A 15220-nucleotide genomic window follows, 5' to 3' on the forward strand; every position below is an offset into this window, starting at 1 on the left:
CATCACCTATCGCCCCAGATCAAAAAACGGCAAGGCTGACGCCCTCTCCAGAATGTTTTCCGAGCCCTCAAAGAGTAACAAGGGCCAAAATAACATCCTACCCGAGAGAAGGGTCGTAGGGGCCACCTACTCTAAAGAACTCCTGGGCACAATCAAAGAAGGATATGAAAATGACCCCTTCCTCGTTCACCCCACAGGGAATGTCAGCCTTACGTTTAAGAACGGTCATTGGTTTCATCAGGACCTACAACTATATGTACCAGAAATCGCACGGCTCTAAGTGCTCAAACTCAACCATGACTCCAAGGTGGCCGGCCATTTTGGCACAAGAAAGACCCAGGAGCTTCTCTCCTGCTCCTTCTGGTGGCCAACATACAAGGAGGACATCAAGAGGTACATCTCCTCGTGCACGGTCTGTGCCCACAATAAGACTCCTCGTTCCTTTCCCGTGGGTCTGTTACAACCCCTCCCGATTCCCTCCCGCCCCTGGGGCTCGATCTCCATGGACTTTGTGGTAGACCTTCCTCCTTTAAAAGGGATGAACACCATCCTGGTCGTGGTTGATCGTCTTACCTTCCGTACTCCATTAGGGTGCACCCTGTCTTCCATTGTTCACTCCTCAAGCCATACGTGGAGAACACCTTCACTGGCCGCCACTCGCCCCCTCCACCACCCGTAAGGGTACAGGGTGAAGAAGAATACACTGTCGCAAAGATCCTCGACTCCAGGATCCACCGGGGAAGACTACAATACCTAATTGGGTGGGAGGGTTACCCTCCCGAGGATAACTCGTGGGAGCCAGAAGAAAATGTCCACGCCCCCAGACTGGTAAAAGAGTTCCACCAACGGCACCCCGGTAAGACTGCCCCTGCGGTGCCCGGAGGTCACCTTGGAAGGGGGGGGGAGTACTGTCGGGATTCGAACCCATGACCAGCCACATCCCAGGCGGTAGTCCTGCTTACTAGGCTACCGTCCTCTCTGGACATTCCTCCCTGAAGCCTATTAGTTAACCTCAGTCTTGCCAAGCCTTGCTCATCACCCTTGATTCCCCACACCTGGTACTTCCCTATATAAGTCCAGCCCCTTGCACTCCAGTTTGCTGATTATTGAGCTCCTGAGCCTTGATCAAGCTTCTCCTCATCTGCTGCTCTTGCTACTACTGGAAGTCCACTGCTGACCAGGAATTGCCTACCGACTACTCTTCTGCTTTGTCCCTACCTACTGAACTGCTACCACCGTTGCCATCCGGATTGTCTGACCACGCTTACTGCCGCCTGCCCTGACCCACCGCCTGCCTACCGACTACGCCTCTGCCAGACTTCCTGCACGTACTACCTGCCTGCGGTCCTTGCCACTGGGCTCCACTCCTACCTCCAGCCAGCGGTCCTCTGACTCAGGTGAGCCTGTAGGACTGTTACAACACCCCACTAAAGGCAGACAACCTGTCCAAACACAACATCCATACAAACCAGACCACCCATCCACTGACATCAGTCCCACAGATTGGTAGATTTGCCCCCACATCTCACCTGTCAGCATGGCGTGTGGCCCGGATGGTGGTCAAGCCGGTCAGGGTCTCCGAGAAGTGGCTATAGATGGGGGACAGGGTGACGCTCTGCAGCCTCTTCAGCTCCCGCGATGAATGGCGGTAATAACGCTGGATATAGTAGTACAGGATGGCCAGGGGCACCAGTATGGGCAGGATCAGCGGCAGCCCGTAGCTGATCATCACCAGCATTCCCAGCAGACCAAACGCGTTGGCCAGAAAAATGTTCAGGATGAAGGGCAGCGAGTCGTCCACACAGTAAAGGTCAGAGGAGAAGCGGTTAATAATGCGACCAGCAGGTGTACTGTCAAAGAAGGTGACCGTGGCCTGGAAATATGGAAACAGGGTGGACTATGTCAGACATCGCTCACACTACATCAGGCACTGGTAACCGCCAAGGAGCCACTGCCTGGAATACTGTATGTAGCAGAGCTGAGCACGCCACATTATAGTGTGACCCTCAGTGCTGTGTATAATGCCTCCATACTTCTCTGGTGGTCGTGTCCTACGTAATGGTCTGCAGATCTTACCCTTAAGACCCTCTTTAACAGGCGCTCGTGGATCACTGTAGCTGCGCGAACTGTTCCAAGTGCGAAAAGCAGGGCACGTAGGGCAGTAAAGACGGAATTTGCTACTGCAATCCCCCCGTACACTGACAGATAGAAGCTGATGCCCACAGAGGTGTTCGGCCCCATGGACTGCTCCCAGCTCATCGGGGCCCTGAATCAAGACAAAAGCGTGCGACACAGAGAAACGGGTGAGAGAGGCACAAAAGTGCTCTTACCACACAACCACCAACAGCAGACACTGGAGGTACTGAGAGGAGCTCTTACCACACAACCACCAACAACAGACACTGCAGGTACTGAGAGGAGCTCTTACCACACAACCACCGACAGCAGACACTGCAGGTACTGAGAGGAGCTCTTACCACACAACCACCAACAGCAGACACTGGAGGTACTGAGAGGAGCTCTTACCACACAACCACCAACAACAGACACTGGAGATACTGAGAGGAGCTCTTACCACACAACCACTGACAGCAGACACTGGAGGTACTGAGAGGAGCTCTTACCACACAACCACCAACAGCAGACACTGCAGGTACTGAGGAGCTCTTACCACACAACCACCAACAACAGACACTGCAGGTACTGAGAGGAGCTCTTACCACACAACCACCAACAGCAGACACTGGAGGTACTGAGAGGAGCTCTTACCACACAACCACCAACAGCAGACACTGCAGGTACTGAGAGGAGCTCTTACCACACAACCACCAACAGCAGACACTGGAGGTACTGAGAGGAGCTCTTACCACACAACCACCAACAGCAGACACTGCAGGTACTGAGAGGAGCTCTTACCACACAACCACCAACAGCAGACACTGCAGGTACTGAGAGGAGCTCTTACCACACAACCACCAACAACAGACACTGGAGATACTGGGAGGAGCTCTTACCACACAACCACCGACAGCAGACACTGCAGGTACTGAGAGGAGCTCTTACCACACAACCACCGACAGCAGACACTGCAGGTACTGAGAGGAGCTCTTACCACACAACCACCGACAGCAGACACTGCAGGTACTGAGAGGAGCTCTTACCACACAACCACCAACAACAGACACTGCAGGTACTGAGAGGAGCTCTTACCACACAACCATCGACAGCAGACACTGAGAGGAGCTCTTACCACACAACCACCAACAGCACACACTGCAGGTACTGAGAGGAGCTCTTACCACACAACCACCAACAACAGACACTGCAGGTACTGAGAGGAGCTCTTACCACACAACCACCAACAGCAGACACTGGAGGTACTGAGAGGAGCTCTTACCACACAACCACCAACAACAGACACTGGAGATACTGAGAGGAGCTCTTACCACACAACCACTGACAGCAGACACTGGAGGTACTGAGAGGAGCTCTTACCACACAACCACCAACAGCAGACACTGCAGGTACTGAGAGGAGCTCTTACCACACAACCACCAACAGCAGACACTGCAGGTACTGAGAGGAGCTCTTACCACACAACCACCAACAACAGACACTGGAGGTACTGAGAGGAGCTCTTACCACACAACCACCGACAGCAGACACTGCAGGTACTGAGAGGAGCTCTTACCACACAACCACCGACAGCACACACTGCAGGTACTGAGAGGAGCTCTTACCACACAACCACCAACAGCAGACACTGCAGGTACTGAGGAGCTCTTACCACACAACCACCAACAGCAGACACTGCAGGTACTGAGAGGAGCTCTTACCACACAACCACCAACAACAGACACTGCAGGTACTGAGAGGAGCTCTTACCACACAACCACCGACAGCAGACACTGGAGGTACTGAGAGGAGCTCTTACCACACAACCACCGACAGCAGACACTGCAGTTACTGAGAGGAGCTCTTACCACACAACCACCGACAGCAGACACTGGAGGTACTGAGAGGAGCTCTTTCCACACAACCACCGACAGCAGACACTGCAGTTACTGAGAGGAGCTCTTACCACACAACCACCAAGAGCAGACACTGCAGGTAGTGAGAGGAGCTCTTACCACACAACCACCAACAGCAGACACCGCAGGTACTGAGAGGAGCTCTTACCACACTACCACCAACAGCAGACACTGCAGGTACTGAGAGGAGCTCTTACCACACAACCACCGACAGCACACACTGCAGGTACTGAGAGGAGCTCTTACCACACAACCACCAACAGCAGGTACTGAGAGAAGCTCTTACCACACAACCACCGACAGCAGACACTGCAGGTACTGAGAGGAGCTCTTACCACACAACCACCAACAGCAGACACTGAGAGGAGCTCTTACCACACAACCACCGACCGCAGATTATATATAAAGAGAACCTGTCACCATGTAATCTGCAGGCAGTGTGTTATAGAGCAGGAGGAGCTGAGCAGATTATATATATAGAGAACCTGTCACCATGTAATCTGCAGGCAGCGTGTTATTGAGCAGGAGGAGCTGAGCAGATTATATATAAAGAGAACCTGTCACCATGTAATCTGCAGGCAGAGTGTTATAGAGCAGGAGGAGCTGAGCAGATTATATATAAAGAGAACCTGTCACCATGTAATCTGCAGGCAGCGTGTTATAGAGCAGGAGGAGCTGAGCAGATTATATATACAGAGGACCTGTCACCATGTAACCTGCAGGCAGTGTGTTATAGAGCAGGAGGAGCTGAGCAGATTATATATAAAGAGAACCTGTCACCATGTAATCTGCAGGCAGCGTGTTATAGAGCAGGAGGAGCTGAGCAGATTATATATATATAGAGAACCTGTCACCATGTAATCTGCAGGCAGCGTGTTCTAGAGCAGGAGGAGCTGAGCAGATTATATATAAAGAGAACCTGTCACCATGTAATCGGCAGGCAGTGTGTTATAGAGCAGGAGGAGCTGAGCAGATTATATATAAAGAGAACCTATCACCATGTAATCTGCAGGCAGTGTGTTATAGAGCAGGAGGATCTGAGCAGATTATATATAAAGAGAAACTGTCACCATGTAATCTGCAGACAACATGTTATAGAGCAGGAGGAGCTGAGCAGATTATATATACAGAGAACCTGTCACCATGTAATCTGCAGGCAGCATGTTCTAGAGCAGGAGGAGCTGAGCAGATTATATATAAAGAGAAACTGTCACCATGTAATCTGCAGGCAGTGTGTTATAGAGCAGGAGAAGCTGAGCAGATTATATATAAAGAGAACCTGTCACCATGTAATCTGCAGACAACATGTTATAGAGCAGGAGGAGCTGAGCAGATTATATATAAAGAGAAACTGTCACCATGTAATCTGCAGACAACATGTTATAGAGCAGGAGGAGCTGAGCAGATTATATATAAAGAGAACCTGTCACCATGTAATCTGCAGGCAGTGTGTTATAGAGCAGGAGGAGCTGAGCAGATTATATATAAAGAGAACCTGTCACCATGTAATCTGCAGGCAGCGTGTTATAGAGCAGGAGGAGCTGAGCAGATTATATATACAGAGAACCTGTCACCATGTAATCTGCAGGCAGTGTGTTATAGAGCAGGAGGAGCTGAGCAGATTATATATACAGAGAACCTGTCACCATGTAATCTGCAGGCAGTGTGTTATAGAGCAGGAGGAGCTGAGCAGATTATATATACAGAGAACCTGTCACCATGTAATCTGCAGGCAGTGTGTTACAGAGCAGGAGGAGCTGAGCAGATTATATATAAAGAGAACCTGTCACCTTGTAATCTGCAGGCAGTGTGTTATAGAGCAGGAGGAGCTGAGCAGATTATATATAAAGAGAACCTCTCACCATGTAATCTGCAGGCAGAGTGTTATAGAGCAGGAGGAGCTGAGCAGATTATATATACAGAGAACCTGTCACCGTGTAATCTGCAGGCAGTATGTTATAGAGCAGGAGGAGCTGAGCAGATTATATATATAGAGGACCTGTCACCATGTAATCTGCAGGCAGTGTGTTATAGAGCAGGAGGAGCTGAGCAGATTATATATACAGAGGACCTGTCACCGTGTAATCTGCAGGCAGCGTGTTATAGAGCAGGAGGAGCTGAGCAGATTATATATAAAGAGAACCTGTCACCATGTAATCTGCAGGCAGTGTGTTATAGAGCAGGAGGAGCTGAGCAGAATATATATAAAGAGAACCTGTCACCGTGTAATCAGCAGGCAGCGTGTTATAGAGCAGGAGGAGCTGAGCAGATTATATATAAAGAGAACCTGTCACCGTGTAATCTGCAGGCAGTGTGTTATAGAGCAGGAGGAGCTGAGCAGATTATATATAAAGAGGACCTGTCACCATGTAATCTGCAGGCAGCGTGTTATAGAGCAGGAGGAGCTGAGCAGATTATATATACACAGAGGACCTGTCACCATGTAATCTGCAGGCAGCGTGTTATAGAGCAGGAGGAGCTGAGCATAATGCCCACAAAGCAGGAGAAGGCTAGAAGAAGATAGCAAAGTGCTTTAAGGTTGCCATTTCCTCAATTCAAAATACTGTATAATTAAGAAATGGCCGTCAGATTCTGGCTTGGATTTTGTCGAAAAGACTGAAAGGAGTAATAACAAAGTTATTACATTGAGACCAAAACCGATATATCCCCGGAAGGTCCAGATCCTTAAACCTCTTCAGGATTTCCGCTAACCTGCAATGGGTGGAGGAGGGGGTCATTGTGCGGTCCTGTCATTGGATGCGTCAAAAGCTTTCGATAGCATGGAATGGGATTTTCTATGGGAAATATTCGACCAGTTTGTTATTGGACCCGAATTCAAGAAGTGGCTGAGGACTATTTATAATGCTCCGACAGCGCGTATTTCTGTTACCGGTCAGCTGTCTGATTGTTTTATCATTGAAAGGGGGATTAGACAGGGTTGTCCTCTCTCCCCCCTACTCTTTGCCCTAGCTGTTGAACCACTAGTGGCAAAAATCAGACAAATAACAGATTTCTGTGGATTTGGGGTCGGGGGGGGGGGGAGAGGACAAACTCTCACACTATGCAGATGATCGCCGTTTCTTCTTGGGGGGTGCTAACAAAGACCGGGACCGTGTCATGGCAGTAATGAGTCCGTTTGGGGCACTCTCGGGTGTTGTTATAAAGTGGAATGAATCAGTTTTACGACCGTTGAGCGAGAAGGTAACAGATCAACAATTAAGGATACTGTATCCCATGACAGTTTTAGATATTTAGGATTAGAAATAATAAAAGACCCCTTTAGATTTACAGATCTTAATTTGTTGCCGCTGTTTCGGAAGATTAAAGAAAAGGACCAGGATATGGAATAAACCTCCCATAGATAAAGCTGACAGGATGGGCATTACTAAAATGGTTTTACCACCCCAAATGTTGTATATTAGTAGGAACTGACCCATTTTTACAGAAATGGAGAAACTATTCAATGCTTTGGTATGGGCGGGTGTGGCGAAACCAACCTCGCCACTGGGTTTCAGAGGGGCCTGGCTACCAGCCTCTTGCCTCAGGATTATGGCCCATACTAACTTTAAAGAAGCAGACAGACCGGCCGCACAGCTTAAATCTGTCTTTGCAATTGTATTTGTGTATTCTGAGTGCCATTCACCTAATGATATGCACTCAGACTTGAGCTACCTGGGAATATGTTAAATGTCTGTGTTGGCTGGGAGGGTGTGACATTGTGTGTTTGGGTGGTGATTCCTGTCCTGTTGTATCCACATGTGTATTGGCGATTTCCCTTTGTCTTGAGAGATAATTGGATTACTCCTCGGGTGTCTCCAGGGCAGAGAGGAGGAAACCATGATGCATTGTGGGGATGTATTGTGTCTGTCTATCCTGCAGTGCTGCATATCTGTCCTGTGTCACAGTCTTCCTTCTGGTCCCCTAGGGGCGTGTCCACCAGATGGGGACCTGCATAAATACGGGCGGGTAGCCCTCAATAAAGTGTTCCTGTTTTACCCTTGATCATGTTGAGGCTGATGTTTGGGTAACTGATCAACGCTGGGGATTGCTATACGCTGGGAGATTTGCTATACTCCCCTGGCTTTACTACTAGCTCTTTTAAGAGCTGTTCCTGCTCTCTGGTTTTAAGAGAGGTTCACCCACTGGAGCCTGGTCGTAGGTCCAGGGTGGGTAGGAGACGGTGAGACCTCAACCAAGCTTCGGCGGTTCGTGGGGTCTGTAGCGCTGACGGTGTCAAGTGGAGTGCTTGGAGTCCTCGGAAAGCACTAGGAGCAACTATCAACGGAGGTACCCGGTCGGGGTGCTAGGAGTTCCGTTACAGCGGGTAAGAGAGTTAGGGAAAAATTAAGCTGCTTTACTAAGGCCTATGATCAAGGAGCTTTATTATTTAGGGGTTAAAATCGCACTGATAATGAAATGGGAACCGGTGGATTTATTACAATACCTGGTACTACTACTTGAATCTCAACAACTATATAGTAGAGGGGCACCTAGGTTTCCTATGGTGAAAGTGGTAATGGAGAATCGGTCCATGAAGAAACGACACTTGGGATTGGAGGGAATTTCATGTTATACTTGTCACGATAGGGAGCGGACGGGATAGCAACTGGGCCAGGACATCGGGGACAAGGGAGCAGATCCCCTCCTATTGCATCACTAATCCTCGCCCTAACTCCTCACCGTATGAGCGGACCTGGATGGTAGGACGGCTCATACCCAGGAAACCTAGGACCCCGAGTCGCCCTGATAATCCCTCAAATAAAGAAAGGTCAGAGACCACCTGCTCATCCCAGACACGGATGAACAGAAGCCTCCGTCGGCCTAGCTGCAAGGAAAAAGTGGAGACCGTATACAGTAACTAGATCGCAAGGTAAACACACCATACAACACACTTACAGATGTAGTAGAGTTAACACACACGCTTTATGAGACTTGTTATCTAAACTAAATGCGTTAAGAAAACACCTTCAATTGCTTTTCAATGGCTTTTGTGATGAGTTAAGAAATTTGAGTTAAGAGTTTGTGTGTTAACCCTGCTACAGCCGTACCTGCCGCAGCAACACCGACTGGAGCCCAAGCATGAGTACTGGTACCCAAATACCATACAGGACACAGTACAAACAACCACACCCAGGTATCCAGCACACCAGTTACTGCATGGACCCCCATGCAAACAGGATGCATGGTGGCCCTAGGCAGAGCTGCATACAGACTTGTAGTTCCCCCTCTGGGGAACCCTAACACCCCCTTCCGGAGGCACACAACACACAGGGAACATGTCTAGCAACATGCTGGACTACAAACACCTACAGACTAGACAAGACAACAACCACCCATACATAAACATCACCATACATATGGTAGGGTAGTGAAGGGAAGGTAGACAACAGGATGACATCGGGGAGACATTGCTCCAGCACCAACAAAGGCTGGAGTACAACTCACTCCAGCCTGGAAACCACAGGTTATAAAACCCAAGTGGCCACACCCAGCCAGCAAGTTAACCCCTCCAGCACCAGACAGGGGAGGAACCAGGAGAAGGGGAGCAAAGCCCATACATGCTGCGACAACAACGCGTTGCCCCTGGCAATCAGCATGTACGGCTAATGTGTCACGGCGCACAACAAAGACCGTGACAATACTCCCTTTTGGTACAATAAGACATTGGGTGATAGTACTTTTATAGAGGAGGCTAACTATTGGATTTCAAAGGGTTTGTGGTACATTTCACAATATATTAAGGATGGGGAACTGAAGTCTACGGTAGAGTTACTAGGTGATTTAGGAAATGACAATTTGAGTTGGTTTAGATATTTTTAATAATCAACAATTTTTAAGGTAGCAAAGAATAAGAATTCACTAGAATTCTTCACTAGAATCACTAGAATTATGTTCACATGAATTGTTGAATTTCATTTTTGGTTGGGGGGGAAATCACAGTTCGTCACAGTGGAGAGAGTTTGAATAGCAAGATTGCTTGGGAAAGGGATATTGGTCCCTTAACAGATGAACAATGGAAGGGTTTTTGGGTTAGGGTTACCCAATTTATGATTTTACATCGGTTATATATGTGACCCCTAAACGGCTCCAGAGATTTTCAGCAGGTACTGTAAATGCATGCCCAAGGTGTGGAAATTATAAAGCAGATTTGATTCATATGTGGTGGCGGTGTCCTAAAATACAACCCTTTTGGAAAGGATTAACTGAAGTGATCAGAGATGCTTTTTACCTTAACTTACTTATGACGTGTTCTTTGTGCATTTTGGGAGAAATTCTCCTAAACTAACAAAAGATAATAGGCTTAGGCTACTTTCACACTAGCGTTTTTCTTTTCCGGCGCTGAGTTCCGTCCTAGGGGCTCAAATCCGGAAAAGAACTGATCAGTTTTATCCCCATGCATTCTGAATGGAGAGTAATCCGTCCTTCAGGATGCATCAGGACGTCTTCAGTTCAGTCTTTTTGACTGATCAGGCTTTTCAGAAAACCGTAGCATGTTGTATTTTTATCTCCGGCCAAAAATCCGGAACACTTTGACTGAACGCCGGATCCGGCCTTTTTCCCATTGACTTGCATTCACGCCGGATCCGGCGCCGTGTGTTCCGTCAAAACGTATCCGGCTTTTGCATGTTAAACCCGAAAAATTTGAAAAAAAAGTTAAAGTCCATAAATGGCGGATCCGTTTTTTCCAATGCATTTTTTCATTGTGATCAAAATCCTGATCAGGATTCAAATGTAATCAGTTTTCACACGTTTTTCCGGATCCGGCGGGCAGTTCCGTTGGCATGTGAAAGTAGCCTTATGCTTTATAAATCCCTTTTTTTAGCTCGGTTAGTGGTAGCTCGAAGATGGATGAGAACTGAGGTTCCCACTGTTAAGGAGTAGATAAATGTGATGAACTTAAACAGGTCTATCGAAAAAGCAGGTTACTTCAAATTAAACAAAACGCAAGCCCATGAAAGAATATGGAGTAATTGGAAGAACTTTCCAATTAATGTATTTTCTTCTCCTCCTCTTTGCTCTCGGGGTGGCGGTGGTGTGGGTTTGGGTTGTCTTACAAATCATAAAATATACTATGAATGTTGTTTTATGTATGGTATTTGTACAATTTTATTGCTGGAATAATAAAAAAAAGAAGATAAAAAAAAGAAATGGCAGTGGAGGTCAAGAGAAGGTCATAAGATTGCTAGAAAGGCAAATCAGGACCCCCGCTTGACTGCAAAAGACCTTCTGGAAGATTTAGCAGACTCTGGAGTTCTGGTACATTATTCTACTGTTCAGTGACACCTGCACAAATATGGCCTGCATGGAAGAGTCATCAGAAGACAACCACTCCTGCGTCCTCACCACAAAATTCAGCAAAAGAACATCTAAACAAGTCTGATACAAGTCTGGGAAACAAGTCTTGTGGACCGATGATGGTAAAATAGAACTTGAGCAGCGCATGCCTGCTCCGACTCTGTCTCTACAACCGGCTTATTCCTGTCAGAGTTCAGAGCGGGAAGAAAAGTAAGAGCGCGTCTGATCCCCGATGCGCTCTTACTTTTCTTCACGCTCCGAACTCTGACAGGAATAAGCCGGTTGTAGAGACAGAGTCCGAGCAGGGAGCGCGCCAGTGGCAGGGACTTATTAGGAAAAGCAGCACATGTGCAGTTAGAATAAAGCCATGGACAAGCTTTCTCTAAAGCTCTTCCATGTCGCGTGCAGCCATGGACGAACTGGCAGCACGCAGAGCGGCGCTGAGGGGACGGGGCTCATTATTAAACCACTACCATTCAGATTTTTTAAATAAAGTATAATAGGAAACTCTTTTTTTACCCTACCTCTCACTATAGTGGAAAGTACTTATATAGTGGCCAACCCCTTTAAGTCTTCACAGTAACAAGAACGGTGACCAGGGGTGCCGAGACTTTTGCATGCCACTGTATATGCCATAGAGATCGCTTACATTATGTGTGTATATATATATATATATATATATATATATATACACACTGTATATACCACCTACAGTGTATATATACTGTCTATACCGCCTACACTGTGTATATACTGTATATACCGCCTAAACTGTGTACATACTGTATATACCGCCTAAACTGTGTATATACTGTATATACCGCCTACACTGTGTATATACTGTATATACCACTTACACTGGGGATACATTTATCACTTTGCCATTACTCACACAAGACCTCCAACAGAAAACAGCAGCAGAGATGGCGCCAGCACCGGAGGGGTTACCATCACCAGAGAGGAGTTCTGGGGGGCGTCTGGTAAGCGGGTGATCCAGAAGGACAACCACCAGTCAGAGACGTTCCTGGAAGCTAGAAGAAAGGTCAAGATGTTAAGATCCATCCGCTGTTCCTCGCAGATGTCGGCCAATTGTCCCCAGATATAGCCCAGAACATCTGCACCAGAGGACTAAGTCTGGACGGAGAGGACACTCACCCTGCATGAAGAGTAACGCCAGGAGCACGGAGGCCCCCAGTGTGGCCCCGACCGCTCTCCAATATACCACATACACCTGCAGGGACACGGCCCCTTCCTTCTTCTCCTCCTCCTTCTTAAACCCCGAGCCTGGAGCTGCTAGCGGCCCCTCGTCTCCATCCTCCAAACTATCAGGACTCACGCTGGACTCTAGGAGGAAAGATATCAGATGAGGCGACCTGATATATGAGTGTGAGAACAGTCCGCTCCTGTGAAGTCTCTGGTTTTATGTATCAGGACTCACGCTGGACTCTAGGAGGACAGATATCGGGAGAGCCGACCTGATATACGGGTGTGAGAACAGTCCGCCCCTGTGATGTCTCTGGTTTTATGTATCAGGACTGACGCTGGACTCTAGGAGGACAGATATCGGGAGAGCCGACCTGATATACGGGTGTGAGAACAGTCCGCCCCTGTGAAGTCTCTGGTTTTATGTATCAGGACTCCCGCTGGACTCTAGGAGGACAGATATCAGGAGAGCCGACCTGATATACGGGTGTGAGAACAGTCCGCTCCTGTGAAGTCTCTGGTTTTATGTATCAGGACTCCCGCTGGACTCTAGGAGGACAGATATCAGGAGAGCCGACCTGATATACGGGTGTGAGAACAGTCCGCCCCTGTGAAGTCTCTGGTTTTATGTATCAGGACTGACGCTGGACTCTAGGAGGACAGATATCGGGAGAGCCGACCTGATATACGGGTGTGAGAACAGTCCGCCCCTGTGATGTATCTGGTTTTATGTATCAGGACTCACGCTGAACTCTAGGAGGACAGATATCGGGAGAGCCGACCTGATATACGGGTGTGAGAACAGTCCGCCCCTGTGAAGTCTCTGGTTTTATGTATCAGGACTGACGCTGGACTCTAGGAGGACAGATATCAGGAGAGCCGACCTGATATACGGGTGTGAGAACAGTCCGCCCCTGTGAAGTCTCTGGTTTTATGTATCAGGACTCCCGCTGGACTCTAGGAGGACAGATATCGGGAGAGCCGACCTGATATACGGGTGTGAGAACAGTCCGCCCCTGTGAAGTCTCTGTTTTTATGTATCAGGACTCACGCTGGACTCTAGGAGGACAGATATCAGGAGAGCCGACCTGATATACGGGTGTGAGAACAGTCCGCCCCTGTGAAGTCTCTGGTTTTATGTATCAGGACTCCCGCTGGACTCTATGAGGACAGATATCAGGAGAGCCGACCTGATATACGGGTGTGAGAACAGTCCACCCCTGTGAAGTCTCTGGTTTTATGTAAAACTCCCGCTGGACTCTAGGAGGACAGATATCAGGAGAGCCGACCTGATATACGGGTGTGAGAACAGTCCGCCCCTGTGAAGTCTCTGGTTTTTTGTATCAGGACTCCCGCTGGACTCTAGGAGGACAGATATCGGGAGAGCCGACCTGATATACGGGTGTGAGAACAGTCCGCCCCTGTGAAGTCTCTGGTTTTATGTATCAGGACTCCCGCTGGACTCTAGGAGGACAGATATCGGGAGAGCCGACCTGATATATGGGTGTGAGAACAGTCCGCCCCTGTGATGTCTCTGGTTTTATGTATCAGGACTCCCGCTGGACTCTAGGAGGACAGATATCAGGAGAGCCGACCTGATATACGGGTGTGAGAACAGTCCGCCCCTGTGAAGTCTCTGGTTTTATGTATCAGGACTGACGCTGGACTCTAGGAGGACAGATATCAGGAGAGCCGACCTGATATACGGGTGTGAGAACAGTCCGCCCCTGTGATGTCTCTGGTTTTATGTATCAGGACTCCCGCTGGACTCTAGGAGGACAGATATCAGGAGAGCCGACCTGATATACGGGTGTGAGAACAGTCCGCCCCTGTGAAGTCTCTGGTTTTATGTATCAGGACTCCCGCTGGACTCTAGGAGGACAGATATCGGGAGAGCCGACCTGATATACGGGTGTGAGAACAGTCCGACCCTGTGAAGTCTCTGGTTTTATGTATCAGGACTGACGCTGGACTCTAGGACAGATATCAGGAGAGCCGACCTGATATACAGGTGTGAGAACAGTCCGCCCCTGTGAAATCTCTGGTTTTATGTATCAGGACTCCCGCTGGACTCTAGGAGGACAGATATCAGGAGAGCCGACCTGATATACGGGTGTGAGAACAGTCCGCCCCTGTGAAGTCTCTGGTTTTATGTATCAGGACTCCCGCTGGACTCTAGGAGGACAGATATCGGGAGAGCCGACCTGATATACGGGTGTGAGAACAGTCCGCCCCTGTGAAGTCTCTGGTTTTATGTATCAGGACTGACACTGGACTCTAGGAGGACAGATATCAGGAGAGCCGACCTGATATACGGGTGTGAGAACAGTCCGCCCCTGTGAAGTCTCTGGTTTTATGTATCAGGACTGACGCTGGACTCTAGGAGGACAGATATCGGGAGAGCCGACCTGATATACAGGTGTGAGAACAGTCCACCCCTGTGAAGTCTCTGGTTATATGTATCAGGACTGACGCTGGACTCTAGGACAGATATCGGGAGAGCCGACCTGATATACGGGTGTGAGAACAGTCCGCCCCTGTGAAGTCTCTGGTTTTATGTATCAGGACTGACGCTGGACTCTAGGAGGACAGATATCAGGAGAGCCGACCTGATATACGGGTGTGAGAACAGTCCGCCCCTGTGAAGTCTCTGGTTTTATGTATCAGGACTCCCGCTGGACTCTAGGAGG

The 15220-nt window shown here is 48.6% G+C and overlaps 1 protein-coding gene across 3 annotated transcripts in view; it reads right to left on the bottom strand.

Annotated features, from left to right (window-relative positions):
* The window catches only part of LOC120999840 (ATP-binding cassette sub-family C member 10-like), a 269544-nt gene that overhangs the window by 196706 nt on the left and 57618 nt on the right, over positions 1 to 15220 (bottom strand). For all 3 annotated transcript variants that reach the window (XM_040430860.1, XM_040430859.1, XM_040430861.1), the window contains exons 12-15: positions 12483 to 12671; positions 12220 to 12358; positions 2077 to 2266; positions 1530 to 1873 (exon numbers count right to left, since the gene is read on the bottom strand). In XM_040430860.1, coding sequence (XP_040286794.1) covers positions 1530 to 1873; positions 2077 to 2266; positions 12220 to 12358; positions 12483 to 12671 — 862 coding nt within the window. The remainder of the gene's footprint in view (positions 1 to 1529; positions 1874 to 2076; positions 2267 to 12219; positions 12359 to 12482; positions 12672 to 15220) is intronic.

Source organism: Bufo bufo, chromosome 4 (genome assembly GCF_905171765.1).
Source record: "Bufo bufo chromosome 4, aBufBuf1.1, whole genome shotgun sequence".
NCBI classification, from domain to species: Eukaryota; Metazoa; Chordata; class Amphibia; order Anura; family Bufonidae; genus Bufo; species Bufo bufo.